The sequence below is a fragment of the Uloborus diversus genome, chromosome 4 (genome assembly GCF_026930045.1).
Source record: "Uloborus diversus isolate 005 chromosome 4, Udiv.v.3.1, whole genome shotgun sequence".
Taxonomy (NCBI): domain Eukaryota; kingdom Metazoa; phylum Arthropoda; class Arachnida; order Araneae; family Uloboridae; genus Uloborus; species Uloborus diversus.
The window spans coordinates 150,224,059-150,245,430 of NC_072734.1; the positions used below are offsets into that span (position 1 = coordinate 150,224,059).

The 21,372-nt window shown below is 31.4% G+C and overlaps 1 protein-coding gene across 1 annotated transcript in view; it reads right to left on the reverse strand.

Moving 5' to 3' along the window:
* Positions 1-1,932: 1,932 nt before the first annotated feature.
* The window catches only part of LOC129219901 (rho guanine nucleotide exchange factor 11-like), a 116,416-nt gene continuing 96,976 nt past the window's right edge, over positions 1,933-21,372 (reverse strand). The window contains exons 23-30 of the mRNA XM_054854216.1: positions 20,220-20,278; positions 18,399-18,476; positions 16,427-16,668; positions 15,016-15,242; positions 13,319-13,444; positions 9,106-9,223; positions 4,134-4,312; positions 1,933-2,263 (exon numbers count right to left, since the gene is read on the reverse strand). Of these exons, the coding sequence (XP_054710191.1) occupies positions 2,072-2,263; positions 4,134-4,312; positions 9,106-9,223; positions 13,319-13,444; positions 15,016-15,242; positions 16,427-16,668; positions 18,399-18,476; positions 20,220-20,278 (1,221 nt within the window). The 3' untranslated portion in view covers positions 1,933-2,071. The remainder of the gene's footprint in view (positions 2,264-4,133; positions 4,313-9,105; positions 9,224-13,318; positions 13,445-15,015; positions 15,243-16,426; positions 16,669-18,398; positions 18,477-20,219; positions 20,279-21,372) is intronic.

A 21,372-nucleotide genomic window follows, 5' to 3' on the forward strand; every position in this document is an offset into this window, starting at 1 on the left:
TTAGTGTCAACAGTGCATTTAATCATCCATGTTACTTGACAGTATTTTGGTTCTTTAAAGAAAAGCCACACAGTTTAGTTTTTTTATGTTTCTAAATCAGATCTTTTTTGAAAAAACCATTTAGTAATGAATAAATCTGATTTAAAAATATACTTGTTTTGTTTACTTATTTGCACATTTTCAAATACATATAAATTAATAGGTAAGGAAATTTCAGAACATGTTTGATTCCTGACATTGAACGTAGCAGTGGGTCGCATGGATTAGCTTTGCGCCCCGTATGTTGGGCACCTACTGTTTTAAAGTATTAGAATTTCTCTTTTCCTATATTCTATCGCCTGACTAAAGATCTTTATTTTATAAAACCATCAACAAATTAAGATAAACTCTGATAAGTTTAATAATAAAGTTCTTAGCGAGTGATGGAATCGAACTCTGATGCAATTGAATTGCTTTTTTTTTTTTTTTTGAGTGGGCGTGGCAAAACTAAGAACCTGAAATTTTGCTACTGCAGAATATGAAACATATGAAGTGTCACAAATAACAGTAAATTTAAAATAAGTGATGTCCAAGCAGTAAAATCACATCGCGAAAAAAGGCAGGCGGGCTGCGACAGAAGTGGATTGCAATGGGATTTCAAAATTCAGATTTGATTTTGGGATCGCTCAATTTTCCACTTTTAATAGGTTTTATGTGCTATACTGTTAAATCACTCAAGATTTCAAATGCTCCTTTAGTTATTGTTACTTTCTCTTTGTACAGGACATTTTTCCATGACTTGAAATAAATTTCCACAACTTTCAATGAAAATTTCAATTTTCCATGACTTTTCCAGGTCTGAAGTTCGCTTATTTTTTTTTACATGACTTTCCAGGATTTCCATGACCCGTACAAACCCTGTCAATAACTGGTATAGCTCATTTGGAAAAAACCATAGTCCATTAATACAATGGGAATTAATGCTGGAAATACACATATGCATGTATTTCCAGTCTCCTTCTATACTGAACAACCTCATAATCTGGACACTTTTGTTCGGTCCCCATAAGTGTTCAGAATAGAGAGAGTTCACTGTATTAAATTTTAGAATATTTGTTTAAATTTAATGTACAATAACAAAAAGTAAGCAATTGCTGTACATTTTTGGAAATTTAAAAAATAAAATTAAAACAAATAGTAACAAAATACAGTCGGACCCCGATTTAACAAACCTCAATTTAACAAATTTTGCGATTTAACGAATTTTTCTTTTTCCCCCGACTAAAATAAAGGCAAAAACCCCTATTTCACGAATAATAAGCCCCAAATTAACAAATTATTTTAAAATTCAAAAAAAAAAAATATTTTTTTAATTTGAGCTAGGAAAATATTGCATTGTTTTCCAAATGTTTTTCCATATTGTCCAAAATAGAAAAAGAGTTTTTTTTCGAATCAATAAGCAATTTTTGAGGGGCAAGGGGGCAACCAATGAATATTGATTTTGAAGCAGAAAGCGATAATGAAACTCCCATTTAAAACTGTTACTTTTTCACATGCTTTACATGGCCTGGAAACTAAAAGCATATCTCATGCAGTAGGCTGCAAATGATACTGTATTTTCTTCGGTCTATCAAGTTGAAAGAGAATTATTTCAAGTCAAATACCAAGGAAATTGTCACACATCTTTTACCAAGTAGTTTAAAATTTCAAAATAACTAGTGTGTAACAAGTCGTGAAATGCTGAATAAAAAGTTTCTAATTTAGCTTCACTTTCTAATTATGGATATTTTTGTGTAGTTGCTTATTAGGTGTTTTAGATAAGGTAAGTTCAGTTTTTTTTTTTTTTTTTTTTTTTTTTTTTAAATTTCACACCCCAATATTACGAATAACTCCGATTTAACGTGTAAAAGTTTCAGTCCCGATGGATGCATTAAATCGGGGTCCGACTGTAGCAAAAAGAAAATTTATCAAACCATTTTAATAAAATAATTCATAGCAAGAGATTTTATTTTTACCTGTAGCATTATGTCTGATGAGAAGGTTATGGACTCGAAGAATTGGACTGTGCATAATCTTAGTATCTTCACGTGCACTAGTATGGGATGAAGTTTGTGTTGTGAGGTTTAGTGTTGTGAAATTTTAATATGTATTTTTCATCTTGTTTTTGAAAAAGAACTAATAAATCCTCCAAGAGCACCACATGCATTTCGACTGTTTTCTGTCTGCTAAATCGCCACGTAAGAGGCCCTTCATGCAGCAATTTATGCTTCGTGACATCCAAATTCTACAAAGTGAAAATTTGAGAATATTAAAACAAATATTGATCAATCAACATAAATATTCATTCTTGAAATAATTTTAAACAATCTTTAATTTACAAAATTTTAATAAAATTTTAATCAAAATAGCTGTTGCCAAAATAAGATCATGTAATTCAGTCTTTTTTTTTCTATGTCATAACATTTAACTCACTTAATTGGCTGCAGCATCATTAAATTTTTCAATGTAGGTACAACCTCAATTAACCAAGCTTTGATAAACGAAGGTTTCAGTTAACCGAGACGATAATGAAGTCTTTTTTTGTGTGATTGGGCAGCTATTAACAGATATTCGGAATTTTTACAAAGAAAAGTAACGAACTTATTTTTTTTTAAATAAATTTAATAAAATGATATTTAATTTTGAAATAAAAATATTTTATGGAAATTTGTTTTTTAATGCATTTTTCAGTATTTAACTTGGCATTGTAAAAACAAATCCACTGAATTTTTAAAACTTACAAGTTACTTACCTATTTTAGTGTTTTAACAGTAAAACATTGATTAATCCAGACAAAGTTTTTATACGAAGTTTCTACTAACCAAGATTTTCGACATTTAATGCAAACCAATTGGCTCAGAGCATAGAGGTTCTACTATTGTGTAAAGGTAATTATTTTCGTGATTTCGCGAGTCCATCGTAACTGCAAAAATATAAACATTGCAAAATATTCAACTTCATATACAGCATCAACTTTCGATTATGATCATATAAAAATCACAAAATTTTTAGCAAGGGAAATCATGGATATATTTTATGGCTCGCAAAAATAAGTGCCTTTGCATACTTTGGCATAGAGTCTGGAAGGTTATTTTTTTAAATCATTAACGCATAAATACAGACATTTGTAAAAGTTAATTATTGCAATATGGTCCTCATGAGCTATCACCAACTTTGAGACATCGCAAGAGTAGGTGGTATTCATCTTCAACTGATCCCAATGCTTGTCTGATATTGAGTCGTCCCGGAGGGATTTCTCCACCAAAACAAAATTCTGGCAGGTGGTGTTAAGACTGACTAAGCATTTGTGTCAAATATATGTATGCTGCAGACGAAGTAACTGAGACTTAATTGTATGAGTCGTCAATCTCTACTGCGACAAAAAATAATCTGCCATGTTTGGTGATTTACTTCATTTTCAGTGTTTATAGCAGAGTTGCCATGTCGCAGGGAAAATGACTGAATGCGATTCCAACCCTGGGATATGTAGAGCCTTCGTCTCCTCTACCTCAAAATCATTCAGACTCAGAAGAACGACAGAGTTGCAGATTCTGAGGGGAAATGACCAACCCTAACTTCAACGTTTGGAATTTTAAGCCTCTGGCTCCCAACTTTGACTACTTTAGCCCAAAACCAGTCAGACTAATTCTGCAGCCCTGATTCATAGGAATTCATTTGCGTTTATAAACACAACTTGATGTTTCACATAAAAATGCTTTTTGGACGCTCTAAATTACTGGTGATTTTCAAGTATCTAAGTTACTTTGTTTAAGCATATTGATAGTTATATAAAAAAATTAATTTAGTTTTGAACCTTACATATCAGCAACAGCATAGCTAGATAATACAGACATACCCAGGGCACAGCTTGTGCCATTGAAATTTTTAGGAGGGGGTGTTTTAAGGAGTTTTTTTCTCTTTTGGGGGGGGGGACTAACTGATTTAGGGGGAGCACCCTTGCCCTTCGGGGGATGGGTACCCATGGGGTAACTAAGTTCTCAGATGATTATGTACAATCCAAATTGACAATGCCTATCACTACAGAATATGACCATAATTATTACTTTAATACTTCCTTTTGAAAAGAACATTGCTACGAGAAACAAAACACTTACCTTAAAACACTTAACAATCGGATGCTCAAACTTTTCAAATGAGCTTTTATCCATTTTTTTCTGAATGTCTTGCAATCTATATTTATTTTCAGCTTCCTTAACAGCAGAATCCACATGTTTTAAAATCTCTTTACTACATGCAACAGAACGTTCAAGATCTGTATACTCTTGGGTGTTAGCTGTAAAAAAAAATGTTATACATAATTATGACCAACAAGTTAGTAAAATAGTTTCTAAAAAAACTAACTAAATTGAAATTGAAACAATTTTTCAAATAAACAAAATCTCAAATATATAAAGTTAAATTGAAATTAATTCATGTATAAGCATCTGTTACCAGTAAAGTGTGAGATCTGTTATTTCACAAAATAACTAAGCATTTCATGACATGACTAGACGTATATAAAATTATTGAATTCTAGGATTAGTAGGAATATGTATTCGATAGAATAACGATAACCTGATCGCTAAAGTATGAAATATGTCACTCAAAAGTTCTTTGAACTGATTCTACCTGCTTTTAGTCAGTTTTGAACCGCTTATAAGCTGCTTTGCAATGGCGTGTGTATGTGTATGCTTTCTGCAATGTATGGGTGATTCTCTAAAAACCTGACATTTTCCAATCACAAGTTCTTTAAAAATAAAAGTGTTTTAAAAAAAATCTTGAAAAAATTCTGCATGGCACGAAAGCCAATCACATATTTGATAATGCAGATGGGCTGTGGTGGGAGAAACGAGGGATCGCGCATATTCCTGGTTATGGTCCTGAACTTAATCCAGGGGTTCCCAACCTTTCCATACCTAAGAGCACATTCTGGAATGCTCGTCAGATGGCAGGCATCATTATTTTTTTCAGGGTGTTAAAAATAGTTAGACATATTTAAGAATACATACACATACTGAATAAAATTTTTAATCCTAAGAGCATGCATGAACTAACACTTAATTTTTTTTTTTGTTTATAATCTTGTGCAGAATAAAAAATTAATAAATGATCACACAAAATCTACAAAGTATAAAGCATAAAAACCATTAATTTTAAAGTTGATATGATTTTTAAGATAACATAGTAACGAAGAAATTAAGACAATATTACTGGTTGCAGACAACTGTCAATGCGCTCATCTGTAAATTGTGATTTGTACATTGATTTTGTCATATTGTCGAAACTATGATTCACACAAGTACATGGGACCTAAAAATTAATTTATTTTATTATGACTCTCGACAAATCGAAGCCTTATAACTTGAATATTCCATTATCTCCAAATTTTCATTCAGTCCCAGTCATTAGTGTTTTCAATACTAAGTTGCCACTATATCTCAAATGTATTCCTTTTAAGTCGAAATTACCAGAGCTTTGTTTCTGTTTAATGCGCTGCTGCATTTATTTTATCATGCGCTGCCATTATTTTGGCTGCATAAGAATGCAGCCAAAATGAGTAAAAAATAAGTTTTTCCCCCTTTAACTTGCGCTTTGCTTATCAGCTTGTGTGAGGGAGATAAATTACTGACAATAGTGCTTCTTAATGCACAGTTTTGCAAGATTACGTGAGAAGTAGCCTATTGGCTAAGTTTTGCCATGATGGATGACCTGAAATTTTAATGCTGGCTCATCTTTGAGAGGCTTAGAATTTTGATGAAAATTAAAAAGAGCAGCCTTGACAAAAAGACATTTAGAAGTACAGTTGGCTCTCTGTTAAACGACTTTCAAGGGACCTCAAAAAATCGTCCTTAAATAGAAAACGTCCTTAAATAGAATGCTTTTAACACTACAGTGGACCATCTGGGACCGTGAAAAGCCGTCGTTAAACAGAGAAAGTCGTTAAATAGAGCGTCGTTAAACAGAGAGCCAACTGTAATATGAACTGAAATCAATTGAAACAAATTTGGGCATACAACAGACAAACTTAATGAAGTTTTAAGATGCGATAACAATGTAAGCAACTAAGGACAACTTTCTTTTTTGAATTTTCTTAATAAAATGTATCCTCTGCAACTCAGTACGAAAATTAATTTTATCCAAACTATAAGTGTTATATTCATTATACACTATTCTGGAAAAATAAAATAAAAACTATTCATCAGATGGTTGGGAAAGGCATTTCAGACAACTTGAAGTACCAATTCTGGAAAGTTTTAGCTGGTTCCAAAGGACTGATTTATTGAGAGTTGATTGTACTGTACTAAATTCATTGTCTCATTCAGTAGTTAGAGGCCTATGGTGTTTTAATACAATCCACTCATTCATGGGGAAAATAACTCATTCATGGGAAGGGTTTTTAAAAACATAGAAGGAAAAAAACATTTTACAAAAAGAGCATTTTGAATGCAGGTATAAACAAGCTGATGTGTGTATCACATGACTTCTTTTTATGCCAATTTAATGATAGTAGCGCCTTGGAGTAAGCAGGGAAACACTATATATTTTCACCCCTAGTTTCTTGCAAACCCAAGCAAAAAAAACATTTTGCACAGATTTGTTTCCCCATTATTGGCAATTTTAATGTGATTCAGTGGTTAACTCTTTAAATGACACCAACATTGCCCAAATTAAAACCAGATTTGAAACATTTTTCGTTAAAAATCGCCAAGTTGGCGACAAAACTTGGCGGCCAAAAGCTTGGTGATATATCGTCAAGTGTTTGACAAATTATAACACCACTTGAGTTAGCATTGAAATTAACAATAATTTCCCCCCAAAACGATGTAAAAGACCGCCTGAGGAACATCCGAATGCAACCAAAAGGGAAAGTGCACAACTAGAACCCACTATGAGTCTACGTACGTAATTTCAACTTTCTAGGACATACCGTTCTTGAGTTGTGCGACGCACATACGTACATACACATACGTACATATGCACATACGTACGTACATATGGACGTCACGAGACAACTCGTAATTGATTCGGGGATCGTCAAAATGGATATTTTGGGTGTCTGTACGTTCCTAGGCATATATCCACGTGTGGTCGGTTTGAAAAAAAAACTCAACATCCATTCAGGGGTGAGCAAAATGGAAATTAAGACCAATTTTTGAGTGAAATTTTTTTTGTGAATACAATACTTTTTGTAAAAGGTAGTAAAAAGAATCAGCTCATTTAGTTTTAGTTGTGCGATAATAAGTAGGTAAAAGACAGATATATTTGCATTTGGCCATGCGCTTTTATATCTGCTGTACCGCATACTTTTGAAAGTGATTAATTCTTAAAATTTATAACTTTTACATAACATTTCTTTAAAACTGAACTTTTTAAAATCGTAATCGTACAGTGTTGGGCACATGTAAAACTATTGGCGGGAGCTGTGATGTCTGCGGGCATAGGGCTGAGGACCCATGGGTTAAGCTATAAAAAACAAAGTAGTAACACATAAGAGAAAATCTCATTTACTTATCAGATATATTTTTGCACATAGTTAAAGACACAATCAGGCTACAACAAGGTTGAGTAATTTACATCAACCCGATTTTTATCTTGATTTAAATGAATTGATTTTTCAAAAAAATCATTGATTTAAATCATGATTTTTAAAGACTAAAATTTTAGGAGTTCAGGAGAATTAATTTGAAGGCATGAAGTTTGGAGCATTTTTATTATGAAAAACAATAAACAAATAAATATTGATTATAAATGATCTTACCAAAAAAAAGTGATTCATATTGATCTTAAATAAAGTAAATTGAAACTGAAGATTTTTTTTTTTTTTTTTTTTTTGAAAAAATCATAATAGCAATCAAGTTGAAAAAAAAAAGAACCTGCAAAGGATATATGAAACAAAATGTTTATTTTCAATGAAATTAAGCATAATAAATTAAATTGGATAGTGGATATTTATCTAGGAGTTAAGTTATTAGGAGTTAAGCTATTAAATTATTCATTCAAAAACAAACTAATCATACTTCAGCATCCATTAAATCAAAACAGCAAAATAAGGTACGCATATTGCATATTAATTAGACAAGAAAGCCCTTGATGACTTTCATTAAAGATTTAAAGTCTAGAAGCAGGCGTCTTTCTTTTTCAATGTGGATTTTATTTTAGGGATCTTTGTGCAAAAAAAAAACTTTACTTGAGGAAAATAATTCAATGCTATGCGTTATTTTTATTCTTTATTTCTACAGTTAATAAAATTCTATATAATTTTTTAATTTATATTTATTTTATTTTATTTTTAAAAAAGGAGAAACGTTTATTTTGATTGTTAAAAAATGTCGGGGAAATAGACCCATCTGGATATGGGGCTTTATAAAGAAGCACAAGTTTTGTCAAACTCAGATATGTACCTGCAGTTCATGGTCGTTAGATGTGGCTAAAATTATCCAGTGTGGCCAACTTTGTTTATGTGTATCTTTCATTATGTATAAAAAAAGAGAAGAATTTAGACATTTAACTAGAACAGTTTAATTTGTTATTAACAGTGGCACAGCGAAAGGAGGGTTTGGGGGCTGAAAACACCCCCCAGACCCATTGGTATTAACATTAATGCCAATTCTAATACAGTAGTTTATGCATATGAAAGGGTTGTTTTGATCCAAAAAAAAACCCTTCAGAAGGTATTTTTACTCAAAAAGTTCTCTTCAGAAGGTATTTTTGATCATCCCCCCCCCCTCCAAGGGTATTTTTGATCAAAAAAAAAAAACCCTCCAGAAAGTATTTCTGGCTGCGCTAGTGGTTATCAAAGATTACTTAAATGCATTCAAATTTCAAAATTCTATAAAATTATGAAAAAAAATCAATTTAAATCAAAAACATCTGATTTAAATCAAATAAATCCCATTTTTTATTTTATTTATTTATTTATTTATTTATTTACTTTTATTGAAATTTTTATCAACTCTGGGCTATAAACAAGGAAATAAATAAAATTAAAGCACATAAGAATAATTGGAATAAATATTTGAAAGAAAAATACTTGAAAATTCTTGCAAATATTTCTCTTGAGAAATTGTTAACAACAAAAACACTTACATGGAGTTTGCTTTGCTATATTACTAAGTAATAGAGGATATTTTGTAAGCCTCTGAAACCCAGAAGCGATGATATCTTTCAACTGCAACCGCCTACAGAGGTTATTAGCTTCAGCATCCTTTGAAGAAAAAGTATTATTTGCAAATTACATTGAAAATTAAAACTTCACGCACAAGAAAACTTTAGGTTTTTTAAAAATTATTATGAAATATTTCAGAAACAAAGTCAAAAAGTTGAAATGATTTTCTTATAAGTTACTACAATTAACAACTAAATACACTTTTATTCGCATTTTAATATTTAGTTCAATGGCTGGACTGAATGGTAGAGGGGATAATAAGTAAAGGCCTTGGTAAAAACCTTAAGCAAAAACTGTATTGAAAATTTCGTAATTGTATACAGTAACTTTTAAGCCTTGGTTATAGTGTACTGAGCTTCTACTGTTTTTTCCTCAAAACCACGTTGTAGCCTTGTTAGTGACGAACTACTTAAGGCACAGCTACACACAACATCTTCTATTTGAGCCTATGTATACATTTGCCTTGGTGAACATTCCCAGGTGAATATAAACATTTATGCAGCTAAGACATTGGCAAACCACCGAATGTTGACATTCTCCTATTTGGGTCTTTAACAGTTATATGCAAGGCCTTTGCCAAAAGTATCTGATTTGCATTCACATATTTGCGCCACAACACTCAGGCCATCTCTACAGTCGTCCCTCTCTATTTCACGCTTTGACTTTAGTGGCTTTACTCTACCCCGCTTTTTGTTCCTAATAGGATATTCATTGTCCTTTTCTAAAGGCTCCACTTGACTTTTTTGAAAAGAGTAATAAAATAGACATTATAAATAAGGCAAATTCTTCTCAGGGGTAACAGTAAAACTAGAGAGGTAATAAAAACGCTGAAGAGTGTCAAGCACCATGATGGTGTCATGAATCTCTGCTGATTTTTGATCATTAAACACTCAATGGGAAGTGCATATCACTGTACAAGTGTAAGGAGATGGATATAAATGTATTGGGAAATGATGATCAACTACTTGCTTTTCAAACAGTAAGCAATATCTTCAATAGGCAAAATATGAAGAGGGAAGGTGGAGGAACTGTTTCGGTTCAGCCTCGTCTGGAGGGAAGTCATTCTCGTTCTGGTTGACCTTCAACAGCAAAAACATCGGATAATTTGAGGGAGTGAGAGTTGTGCTTGAACAAGATCGTCGTTTGACTGCGGGTAACTGGAAGATACCTTTGGAATACCAAAAAGTATTCAAGGGCGAATTTTAGCTGAGAATTTTAGAATGACAAGTCATCATGTGGCATCAAACCTTGTGCAGCAGTCTTTATCAAAAACAGAGTTGTACAGATTCGTCAGCCTCCAAACAGTCCCGACATTATTGCTGCAGCTTTTATCACTTTCTCGATTGAAAGTGCTTCTTAACGGACACCAATTTGACAACCAAGAGACTGTTGAAACTAATGTGATGCATGTACAAAAAGTAATTCCAAACACTGACTACTTCAAAGAATGCCAACAACCAGATGACGAAGGACTAGATCAAAAGTGGACAAATCAAGTTAAGTCGGATACTTTTGGGACAGACCTTGCATAGATAATAGAATACTAAGAATAGAGAATGATTGCCATTATTAATCAAGTGATTTCATACGTTTTTAAATCATTTTGTTTGTATAATGACAATAACTTGGTTTATTTAGACTGTTCGGGGGGGGGGGGGGATAAGCTAAATGTTAAAACCTGTAAGTATAAAGAAAAAAATAGGTTAATCAATCGAAAGAATCTATATTTAAGAAGGATCAACACCGAGATTAGGGTTGATATTTTGTTCACTTTTTTGTAAAAAGTCCGGGACGCAGGAAGAAACAGGAAAAAATGGACGAAATGAAAAATAAACTGAGTATACATACATAAATTTATTGTTATGGGGTAATATATTATTCTAATACATTTTCTGTTATGAATTAATCATTTAATTAATATAGAATCATTAGCTTTAGAATTTCATAAATCTAAAAGAAATTTTAACTACACATTGGTGCAGCTGATTTTAGATCATAATTTACTTAGAAGTAATAAAATTTAACAATGCGAATAAGCTATTGGGCATGACTAGACTATTATATAAAATAGTAGAAAATAAACTCAATGGGAAAGTCAAATGAAATGCTTGGAGACATATATACAAAACGAAGATTTATAGACTACAAATATCTTACAATTGTAATTATTTTTTGAGTTTTTGTTGATGTCACCCCCCTCAGCATATTTTATGGATATGTTAATGTCACAAAAATTAAGAAAAATTACTACTTTAGTAGGGTTGTGGGTACTCAGAACAGTATACCGGAAGAGGCTATATTAGGCAAGAGGGTAGATAGCTTTAAAAGGGCCATTAATCTTCATTGGGGACTAATAAATTGACTAGGAACAGCCTAGTCAGAGCCTGTTGCTGATCATCATATTTGTATTTGTATTGCAAGAACAGATTTCACTTCATGCCAACATTTCTTTTATTATCAAGTAGGTTTTTTTATTTTTTTTTAAATTATGATTTTTAATGTTTTGAAACTCCAACTTCTAAAAACTTTTTATTTCAAAATTTTTAATTTTATAAATGCACTAACTATGGGCAATAAACTTCCATATCAGAGATAAACGTCTTAAAATGTACAGCTGATGTGCTTATTTTATGAATGCTATTACATGCATTATAATTTATTTTAACACTCATTTGATTTATTAACACACTTACATAAACTTCTCAACTGATCTTACTTTTTTTTATTTTCACCTTTAAAATATTTTACAATCAATTCTTTATATCCATATTTATGAATGCCATTTTTATATTAAAGTATTACTTGAATAGGAAAAAGCTATATAATAATTTATAATTTTCAAACTTCAATATTTTAGCTCAAAACTTTCAGTTTATTGATGAAGTGGTCAAAATGGATGAAATGGACAAAATGACATTTTGTCCAGGACGTTTTTTTCCGGGGTGTACAAAATAGGACAACCCTGGTACAGATAAAAGGAAACATGAAATAAATGGAAACATTAAGTAGGGTCAGTAGGGATAAAAGGAGACATGGGATCAATGGAAACAAACTGTGTTCCCACACTTGTGGCAATTTTTGAAACTATACTGTTGGTGAGTGAAGACTAGGTAACAACATACAAAAAAAGATTCTGAGATTTCTGCATGCTTAAAATTAAATGTGTAGGCATCATCATTATTTGAAGATGACATTGAAAAGTGGTTTTTTAAAGTCTAATGACCTAACATTTTCTCCTCATCATACAAATGTATGGTAACTGATTTCAACTAGTTTTACTTTTCATGTAGACAAAAATATATTTATTTATGATATTCACCATCCCAGAAATTTTTGATGAACAATTTAGGTGCTTCCATTCACCTTGTAAATATTGTATTCTGGAGTAAATGAAAACTAAGTTTTTTTTACTCTCCCTCTTTTTTTTTTTTTTTTTTTTTTGGGAAGATTAAATTTTGATGTTAAGTACACTTCAGTATTTATTTTAAACTAGCGGTACCCGCACGGCTTTGCCTGCAGGAGAAAATTAAAGGGTCATTTGGTTCACCTGTATACTTAAAAATAATGGATGATGAATTTCTCGCCAATTTGCTTTGTTAATTTCCCCCCCCCCCCCATGTTACAGTTCCACATTACGATAATTTGGTAATTTACTCCTCCACCTTATGATAATTTGCTCGGTATTATGTTCTTAAAATTGGAATAGAAAAAGAACAAAATCGAATTTTCAAAAAATCGCTTTGAGGTGTTCACTCTATGCTAAAAACTAATTTTGAGCCAAATTTCATGAAAATGAGCAAACGGTCTAGGTGCTATGTGTGCAACAGACATCCACAGATCTAGACATACAGCCTTTCAACTTTATTATTAGTAAAGATAAAGAAAAATTCAGTGCATGATTTAATTTTTGGTAGGATTTTTCCTTTCAAAGGATGTCTGATTAGTTGGGGGGTTCAACTGGTCACATGCAACCTATTGGCCAGAGTATTATCCGTGTAGAACTTCTTAAGCTTCTAAACTAATAGTGTATAGTGCAATTATTTAAATAAATTAATCTCATGGGGAAATAAATAGGTTGTTTCCATCTACCTCCTTGTCTAAAAACACAAAAATTAACTAAAAAGACAAAATTACCGATAAATATTGTGCTAGTTTCTGATCTTTCTTTTGTCTCATTTTTAGACTTTCTAATGCTATTGATTGATTTTCACAGTAAGTTGCTGCAGCATGTTTTAAATGTTCTCCAGCATGGCCATCAAACTAAAAAAAAAAACATATAATTTATTTCTACATTAGACTATCTTTTAGCTTTCATTACATGTTTGATAACAACTTCTCAAAAATGTCTTCCTATGCTAATGTAATTTTTTTAAGCCTTCTGGTTAGGGTAATTGTCTAAAGGTAGATGAGAAAAGGAAAAAAAGAATTTTTTTACACCTGCGCACACATATATGAGACAGTGACAAAGGGATATAAGAGGCAAAATTAAAAATTTGGAGATAACCAGTACACAAGGCAGATGAACTTCTCCTCTGTCTTAGGGCAAGAGATGGTACTAGTAACCCTGGTAGCTGCTGCTACACAGCATGATTTAGAAAAAAAAATTCAATGAAAGCCTACCTAGGATGTTATCTTTAAGCGTGTTTTACTTAAAACTTGAAAATGTCAACTTACATCCCTTTGCTTCTCACTACCTCATATGTGGTTGAACCAGCTGAATAATAATCTCACAGATCTCAAAAAGCTCTTGAAATTTTACAATTCAACAACATTTGTCAAATGAATACAAGAATTTTCAAATGTTTCTTTAGAATTAATTTTCTTAAAAACTTTTACATCTTGCATTCTGGCAACACTATCATTTTTAGAATTGACCCCAACAATCTTTATAAACTTCTACACACAATGCTTAAATAGCCTTGAAAATTGTCATTTTTGACATTCATAAATCTGGCCCTGAGGCACAGAATAGAACTCGGGAAAAGCAATGCACAAAGACCAGGTTTGCTTGAATTCTGATACTCAAAAAATGGGAAAAGAGCACTGATGGACAATGGAAAACTTCATGAGTTTTTACCTTCAGAACATGAAAAAGGTATTTTGTGAAATCTGTAATTTATGTTGCTCCCTAGTATTTAAAAACTTTTTGTTGATATGGTTTGTCGGTAAAATAGAAAAAAATTTTCAAGGACTAGTTAAGACTATTTGAAAGCATGATCTTTTTTACAATAACAAAATAATAAGTGATGAATCTCTAAATTGACTACCACTAACCAAAAATATCAATGAAAATATTTAAAAAAACATGAAATTGTTTCTAACAAATTATTTTTTTTTATAACCGACATCAAAATTTTATACAGCTAGAATATATAAAAAGCCGAAACAGTCAAATACAGTTGCATTTTCTTCCTCCTCAAATCTGGGATCCTTTCCATACATGAAGCTTGAAGGGGAACCTTCCCTTCACTTCAAAAATATATGAGTTTTATCCAAGGTAGAATCACTGTAAATTTTTAACTCACATTAATTGTTAAATGTTACTTAAAGAAAACTTTTAAAATTTACTTACGAACTTGTAATTTCAACTATTGTAACTAGTGTATTACTTATAAAATGATAAAGTTAAAATACATGATAATCAATACCAAAATTCATCTCTAAATAATTATTTCTTTCTAACAATTTCTTTAAAACAAATGGTGTAAAAATCATCATCTGCTGAGAAAAAAAAAGGCTGATAAATATATAGTACATACTAGTTTGCAATTAAACAGATAGTCCTTTTTAAGAGCCATGTAATTTTTAAAGAACAATTTCAAAATACATACCATCTCAAGCATTAACTGTCCAATGTCTCCTATCACAGGTTCCACTTTTCTTCGAGCCTTCATCTTGTTATTAAAGTTACTATGAATGTCCAGCATTTCTTCCAAGTTAGGGAAAAGGAGATGAAGAACCTCTACTGGAAGCAGCTGCTCTTGGAGCAAAGGTTTGTAAAACAGCCTATCGAGTACTTTCAGATTTCTGACGTGAGTCCTTTCAGTGTGAAATAACTCTATATTGAAAAGATGTTACAAATATGTTATTATTTTGCTCACACATGTTAAAAATATGCATTCATAGTTTCATATTTCAATAGGCTAATAGGAAAACATTAAACATTCACGGACTAGTTTACATATTTTAAAAAGGAAAATAAATAAATAATTGACTCAATGTAAAAAACTTTTTGTTTGTTGATTTAAACATTTTTATATCAATAGAAAAGTTTCAGTTATCCTCTATGTACCATTAAAAATTTTCTATCTTAATTTTTACAAATCTAATTTTAAAGGATTTTGTTTAGGCAGTAAAACATTTAACTATTAAAAACAGTCAGCATTTGGAATTAACTTAGAGCATTATTATGAAAAGAGAAGTACTAGCATAATTTGAAACTAACAGAATCCCACAAAATGTTGCTATGTAAATAATACTTATTTTTTTATTATTATTATTACAATTGAAATAATTGAAGGTAATCTCAAAATTTAAGATGAAACGGATATAAATTTGAGCTTTGATTTTCTATAATTAAATCTAAGCTATGAATTCACTAAACTTAATCTGAAACAGCACATGTACAATCTTCTTTTGGTCTAATCATCTCAAGATGTTTCTTTGTTGGAAAGGGTTCGAAGTAGGGCTACTAGGTTAATAACTTACTAGCCCAGTAGTAGTAAATCTGAAAATCAACTTACTAGAAGTAAGGGGACTTTCAGATTGAGATTATGATACCAGATTTTAAAGGCTTAATACTTACAGAGCTTATGCATGGAGCATAGGAGAGTCAGAGGGGACATGATTCAGTTGTTTAAATTTATCAAAATGAAACAGGTGAATGAGTTAAATTTTTGCACGGAAAGCAAGAAAGGGGTCATTGTTTTAAGCTGTTCGAATCTCAGCCTAACCTGAAAATGAGGAGAAATTACTACTTTAGTAGAGCTGTAGACACTTGCAATAGCTTATCGGAAGAAGTTGTAATGAGCAAGAGGGTGGATAGCTTTAAGAGGGCCCTTGATCTTTACTGCAAACTAACAAATTGAATATGACCAGCCTATCCAGAGCCTGTTGTTAGTCGCCACGTTTACATTTGCATAACTCGCATATTCTTAATATATTAATGTTAACAAGTTTTGAAAGTATATTTCCACCATGATTCATAATTTAAAATTGTCAAATAATGGCATAAATACTAACCATTTATCACATCTTGTCTTTTCTTTTCCTTGGATTGCATCAACTTCAAGGTTTCCCAATCAACGTGCTCCTGCCAATTAGGAGGATCAACATCTGCTTCAAGATCAGAATCATCATACGTGTGAACAGTGTGTCCGACAGTTGAGACTCCACTTGGAGTGTGGTTGGATGGCATGAAGTCTTCTGAAACAGAAGTGGGCGTCCGATGCACCATTTCCGAAGAATTGCTCGGACTGTCCAGACTGCAAACAAAAATTAATTAAATTATTTTAATGAATAAGGCTTTTTTTTTTATCTGATGTAGACACTACACAACTTTCTTATCTGTTCATTAAGTAAACAATGCTAAAACTAAATAGAAACAGGCATATATAAGCATGTACGAGCATTACACGTCATGCTTCTCAAATGAACAATTTTTAAATGAATTTTAGCTATTTTATGAATTTTTCAACACTTTCCTACGAATATAAAATGTAGAAACTAACAGAGAATGACATTTTCAAATTCAAATCAATAATCACACAATTATATGGCAGATAATCAAATTATTTGAATGTGCATATACACACCAGCTACTCAAGGCGTTTTTGCAATTTGCTTCTTTTGTCATTCACTTTTTTATGTTGAGAAGCCATAGAATTAGCCATAAAATTTTTGGGGGTTCATACAAAAACTTTTATCTTTCTCAAACCGTTTATTGCTGTAACTATTTTCTGCAAACATGGTTATGTTTCAGCGTCATCTTTAGTTATATTAAGAGATGGGTAGATGATTCAATATTTTGCTTTTTTATTGATATCTTTAATTCCTTTTTAACACATCACATGCGGATTTATTTCATCACGTACATATGACTGCAGCCAGCGTTAGTGGCAAAAATGTACTAATTATGTACTTTTAAGTGATCCACACCCTAGTGATAGCCTACAAAAAGTGTCAAAGTGCATTTTTCCAATTGCAAGATGTTAGCAAAAAATTATAATACACCTACTTTTGAAAATCAGAAATATTTTACCACATTTTCTGACAAACGAAAAAAAAAAGACATTTATATAAAAATACAAAAAGATAAGTCAACAATTTTTGCAATCAATGTTTGTTTTGAAAGCTTTCACTTTTGAGATACATTGAATGGCATGCCATACTGATGGGACTGTTACTCCTCTGTACCTTACGGTTTTCCAAAAGATTTTCCATGCGTCAATAGAGGAGTCTTTTTCGGCCCCCTCTAGAAATTAGCGTGATTACATAATAACACTTATTCTTCCATGTTTTCCATGTTTAGATGTGAATATGCCACATTTCTGTCTGATGAGTTTGTGCTGTAAGGCACTGACAGTTTTTTTTTCTTAATGAGGTAAGAACTTTCTTATTTTAAATATATTTTTTTAAAGTTCAATAAATACACTTTGAAAAAATCCCTAAAAGTTCTCCATTCATTAGGTTTGTGCCATGATGTTACAAAGGTTCAATTATTATTATCTATAATTATTGGTCAGACCCTCCCATCCTTATATTATTGTGGTAAACCCATAATTACAAACTTTAACTTCAACCAAAAATTTGAACTTTAACATCAACCAAAAGTATGAACTTTCACTTCCACTCCCACTCAACGATGCCACACAAAAACAGCCGTCATTGCTCTCACGTTCACATTTAATTACTTGTTTGGTGTACAAACACTATTTCTTGTTTTAAATGTTTAGCGTTTACTTGTTTTATTGAATATATGTTTTAGTTTTTTTGCATTGTTTTATCAGAAAGAAATGTTCCCCCACACAGCAGCAGTGCACTTAAATGGTGCATCTCACCACCACACTTAATTTGGTACCACAGGACTTAATTTGGACAGCCTAGGAAGTGTAATAATATTTATCAGCACAGAGAATTTTCTATGTCTCCAAACACAGAGTTCAATTTTTAAGCATTACTTTTCTAATGAAAAGGAACAAGAAGGTTTTTCTACCTGTTAGACAAACTTGAATTGGAAGAACTACGGGATTCATTTAGGGCAGAATTGTGCTTATCATCTACATCTACATCACTGAAAGGGAAAAAAATAACATTAAACTGGATTACTCTTAAATATTAAAGGAAACATGCTTTAGGGAAACATGTTTTGATTTTTGTTTCAGCAAATTCATAAATTCAATTCAGAAAGGAAAAATCATTTTCCTTTTAGCAACAGTTTAATCTACACAATGTCTCAAAAATACTCCAATGGCAAAATATAAAATAACATTCGCAGATTGAAAGAAAATCCACGATCTGAAACTTTGAATGAAAATATCTTAAGGTACATTTGAATTCAACACAGCAGCTTTTAATTGTTACTGATTTTTAATTTTGTGCTGACTTCATAATTAATGGAACTTTCCCACGGATTTAAAGCTGAGAGATATGGTCAAGAGCAAACATTTACACATACTCAAAGGAAAATACAGTATGTTAAGCATTAACTGTTAAAAAACATATGCCAAAATATTTTTTAATTTGTAGGAAAGAACTTTCAAGGATCTTTCAGAATAGGAAAAAATATATATTCTTTTCATTTACATACCTTTTGAAAGAAACAATTGTAGATTTTACTTCGAAGAATAGAAAAAAAAACAGTACATTTTACACAAGAAACAGGAGAGAAAACAATAAGAAAGCAGTGCAAAAGATGGTGATGAAAAGGCTTAAATTTTTGCACCGAAAAATATTTAAAAAAAAAAAAAGTTTCTGTTACAGAATCTTTAACTGGAAAGAAAAAAAAACTAACAAAATTAACAAATGTTGAAAATGCTTCAAAAAGCATGACTCCTCAAAACACATAAAATATATTTTGAAGAAAAGTGAACAAATTCATTTTTTTTCATTGGTACAGTCAAACTTCCTCATCCAAAAATCAAAAAGACACCATAAAATTAAATGTACGAAAATACTTCTTGATACATACATAACATCAAAATTGTACATCTAAAGCTGAGAGATATGGTCAAGAGTAAATATTTACACATACGCCAAGAAAAATACAGTATGTTATGTATTAACCATTTGGCAAAAAATGTAATAACTACTACTTTCTGTATAGTAGTTATAAAAACTACTGAGGTAGTTTTTATAACTACAAGTTTCAGATATTTAATGCATTCTTTAGATTCACAATCAGCTGTTGTGGTAGATAAGTGTTGTTTTTCAGAATGATTATTATCGTTATGATGAAGCAGCAACTTGTCAAGTTGTGTTTTGCCAAAAATTCTCCCTTTTTCAAACTGAAAGATGTTTTTTAACATTTCCATTCAGTAACATTCCCAATTATGGTTCATGATTTTTTGTAGCCCTCAATTTTTAGATGGTCCGCAGCAGTTTAAGTAATTTTAGCCAAATTGTTTTAAAAAGTGAAAGAAAATTATACCTAAGCAGGAAACCAGGAGACAGCTTTAAAAAGCAGAAAGTTCTCACGTAAAACAATAGATTCGGAATGTGCGCTTTTAATATGGTTAAATCTTCCCCCTAACTTTGATGGATTTCAAAATGATTTTAAGGAAGGGAAGAAGGAAAGGAAAAATTTTTGGGATGAATTTCTTTGGGAAGAAAGAAATTCATCCCAAAAATGAAAAATTTTGTAGCCAGAGTTATTTCAGAATAGCCAAAGCTTGCAAAAATGACGTGATTTTAAACAATCAACTCCGTTACATGGGTGGTAATGATGTACAAAGTATGCTTTACTTCAATAATTAATTTCAAAAAATAAATGAATAAATAAATAAAAATGCAACACAAATGTTAAAATAGAGCTCACCTCTTGGAACGTGGAATGTTTGGATCACTTCTTTTGCGAAAAGAAGGCCTACTTTCCCTCTGTGAAAAAGAAAAAGGAATATTGTTTAACTGCTTTCTGAGCAGCAAAATTCAGCAAGAAATGACAAATAAAAATGATAACAATAAAATAAAGTACAAACTTACATAAAATGACAATGAATTTCATTTTTTGAAAAATCTAAGATAGTATAAGTAATTAAAAATAATGCATCAGTACACTTCTTTTTTTAATTTAAGAACCTCACAAAATGAAATTTATCCAAATTTACAGCCTCAATTCCAAGCATGATATTCAGAAAACGTATTTGAAAATCATTTATGAATTGATAACAAGGTAAAAACAAAAACTTTTTACAACAGAGATGGCTGCAAAAAAACCAATCTGTGTTAGAGCTGTAGTTGGCCAGGGGAGGGGAGGAAGCCATACATATTTCATTATTATTGTAAAAATATTTGGTGGTATTATTTGTTTTTATGGTAAAAAAAATCAAGTGGTTTTTTTATTGTTTAAATAATGCAAAATCAAATGGATTTCAAACCACCTTTTCTTTTGGTGAGTCCACCCAAACCCCAAGGTGAGTCCCCCTCCCCTTCCCAAAAAAAAAAAAAAAAATTCCAACTATAGCACTGATTACATTTTACTATTTGGGAGTTGTTCTTTACTATATCATTTTGTATAAATCGATTTTTTTATGCATTTTCTAAACAAAGAAGAAAAAAAACAGCAATAGGATCAACTTATTTTAAGTAAAAGTGATGTAGTAAAATTAGAGCTGTAGTGCTATACACCCATAGTTTTCTCTTTGGGATACCAAGACTGTCCCCCCCCCCCCCCCCCCCCACCGCCAGTGTTTTTTTTTCTTCTTCTTCTTCTTACTGGTCATGCAATTCTTAAAAGTTTTTTGATATGAGACCGAGATTGATAATAGGACTTAGATACAAGAGTTCTAGAAGATTACCCCCCCCCCCCTTTCCCCTTTTCTTCTGCATTACTTGTGACATCATCACTTCACAAAAAATTTCCAAATTCTAATCTCTCAGTTGAAAACATAAGCAAGGCAATTTTCGCAATAAACAGTTAGCAGACATTTTTTCAAAATAAAAATCATCTATTTTTGACTGAAAATCATCTA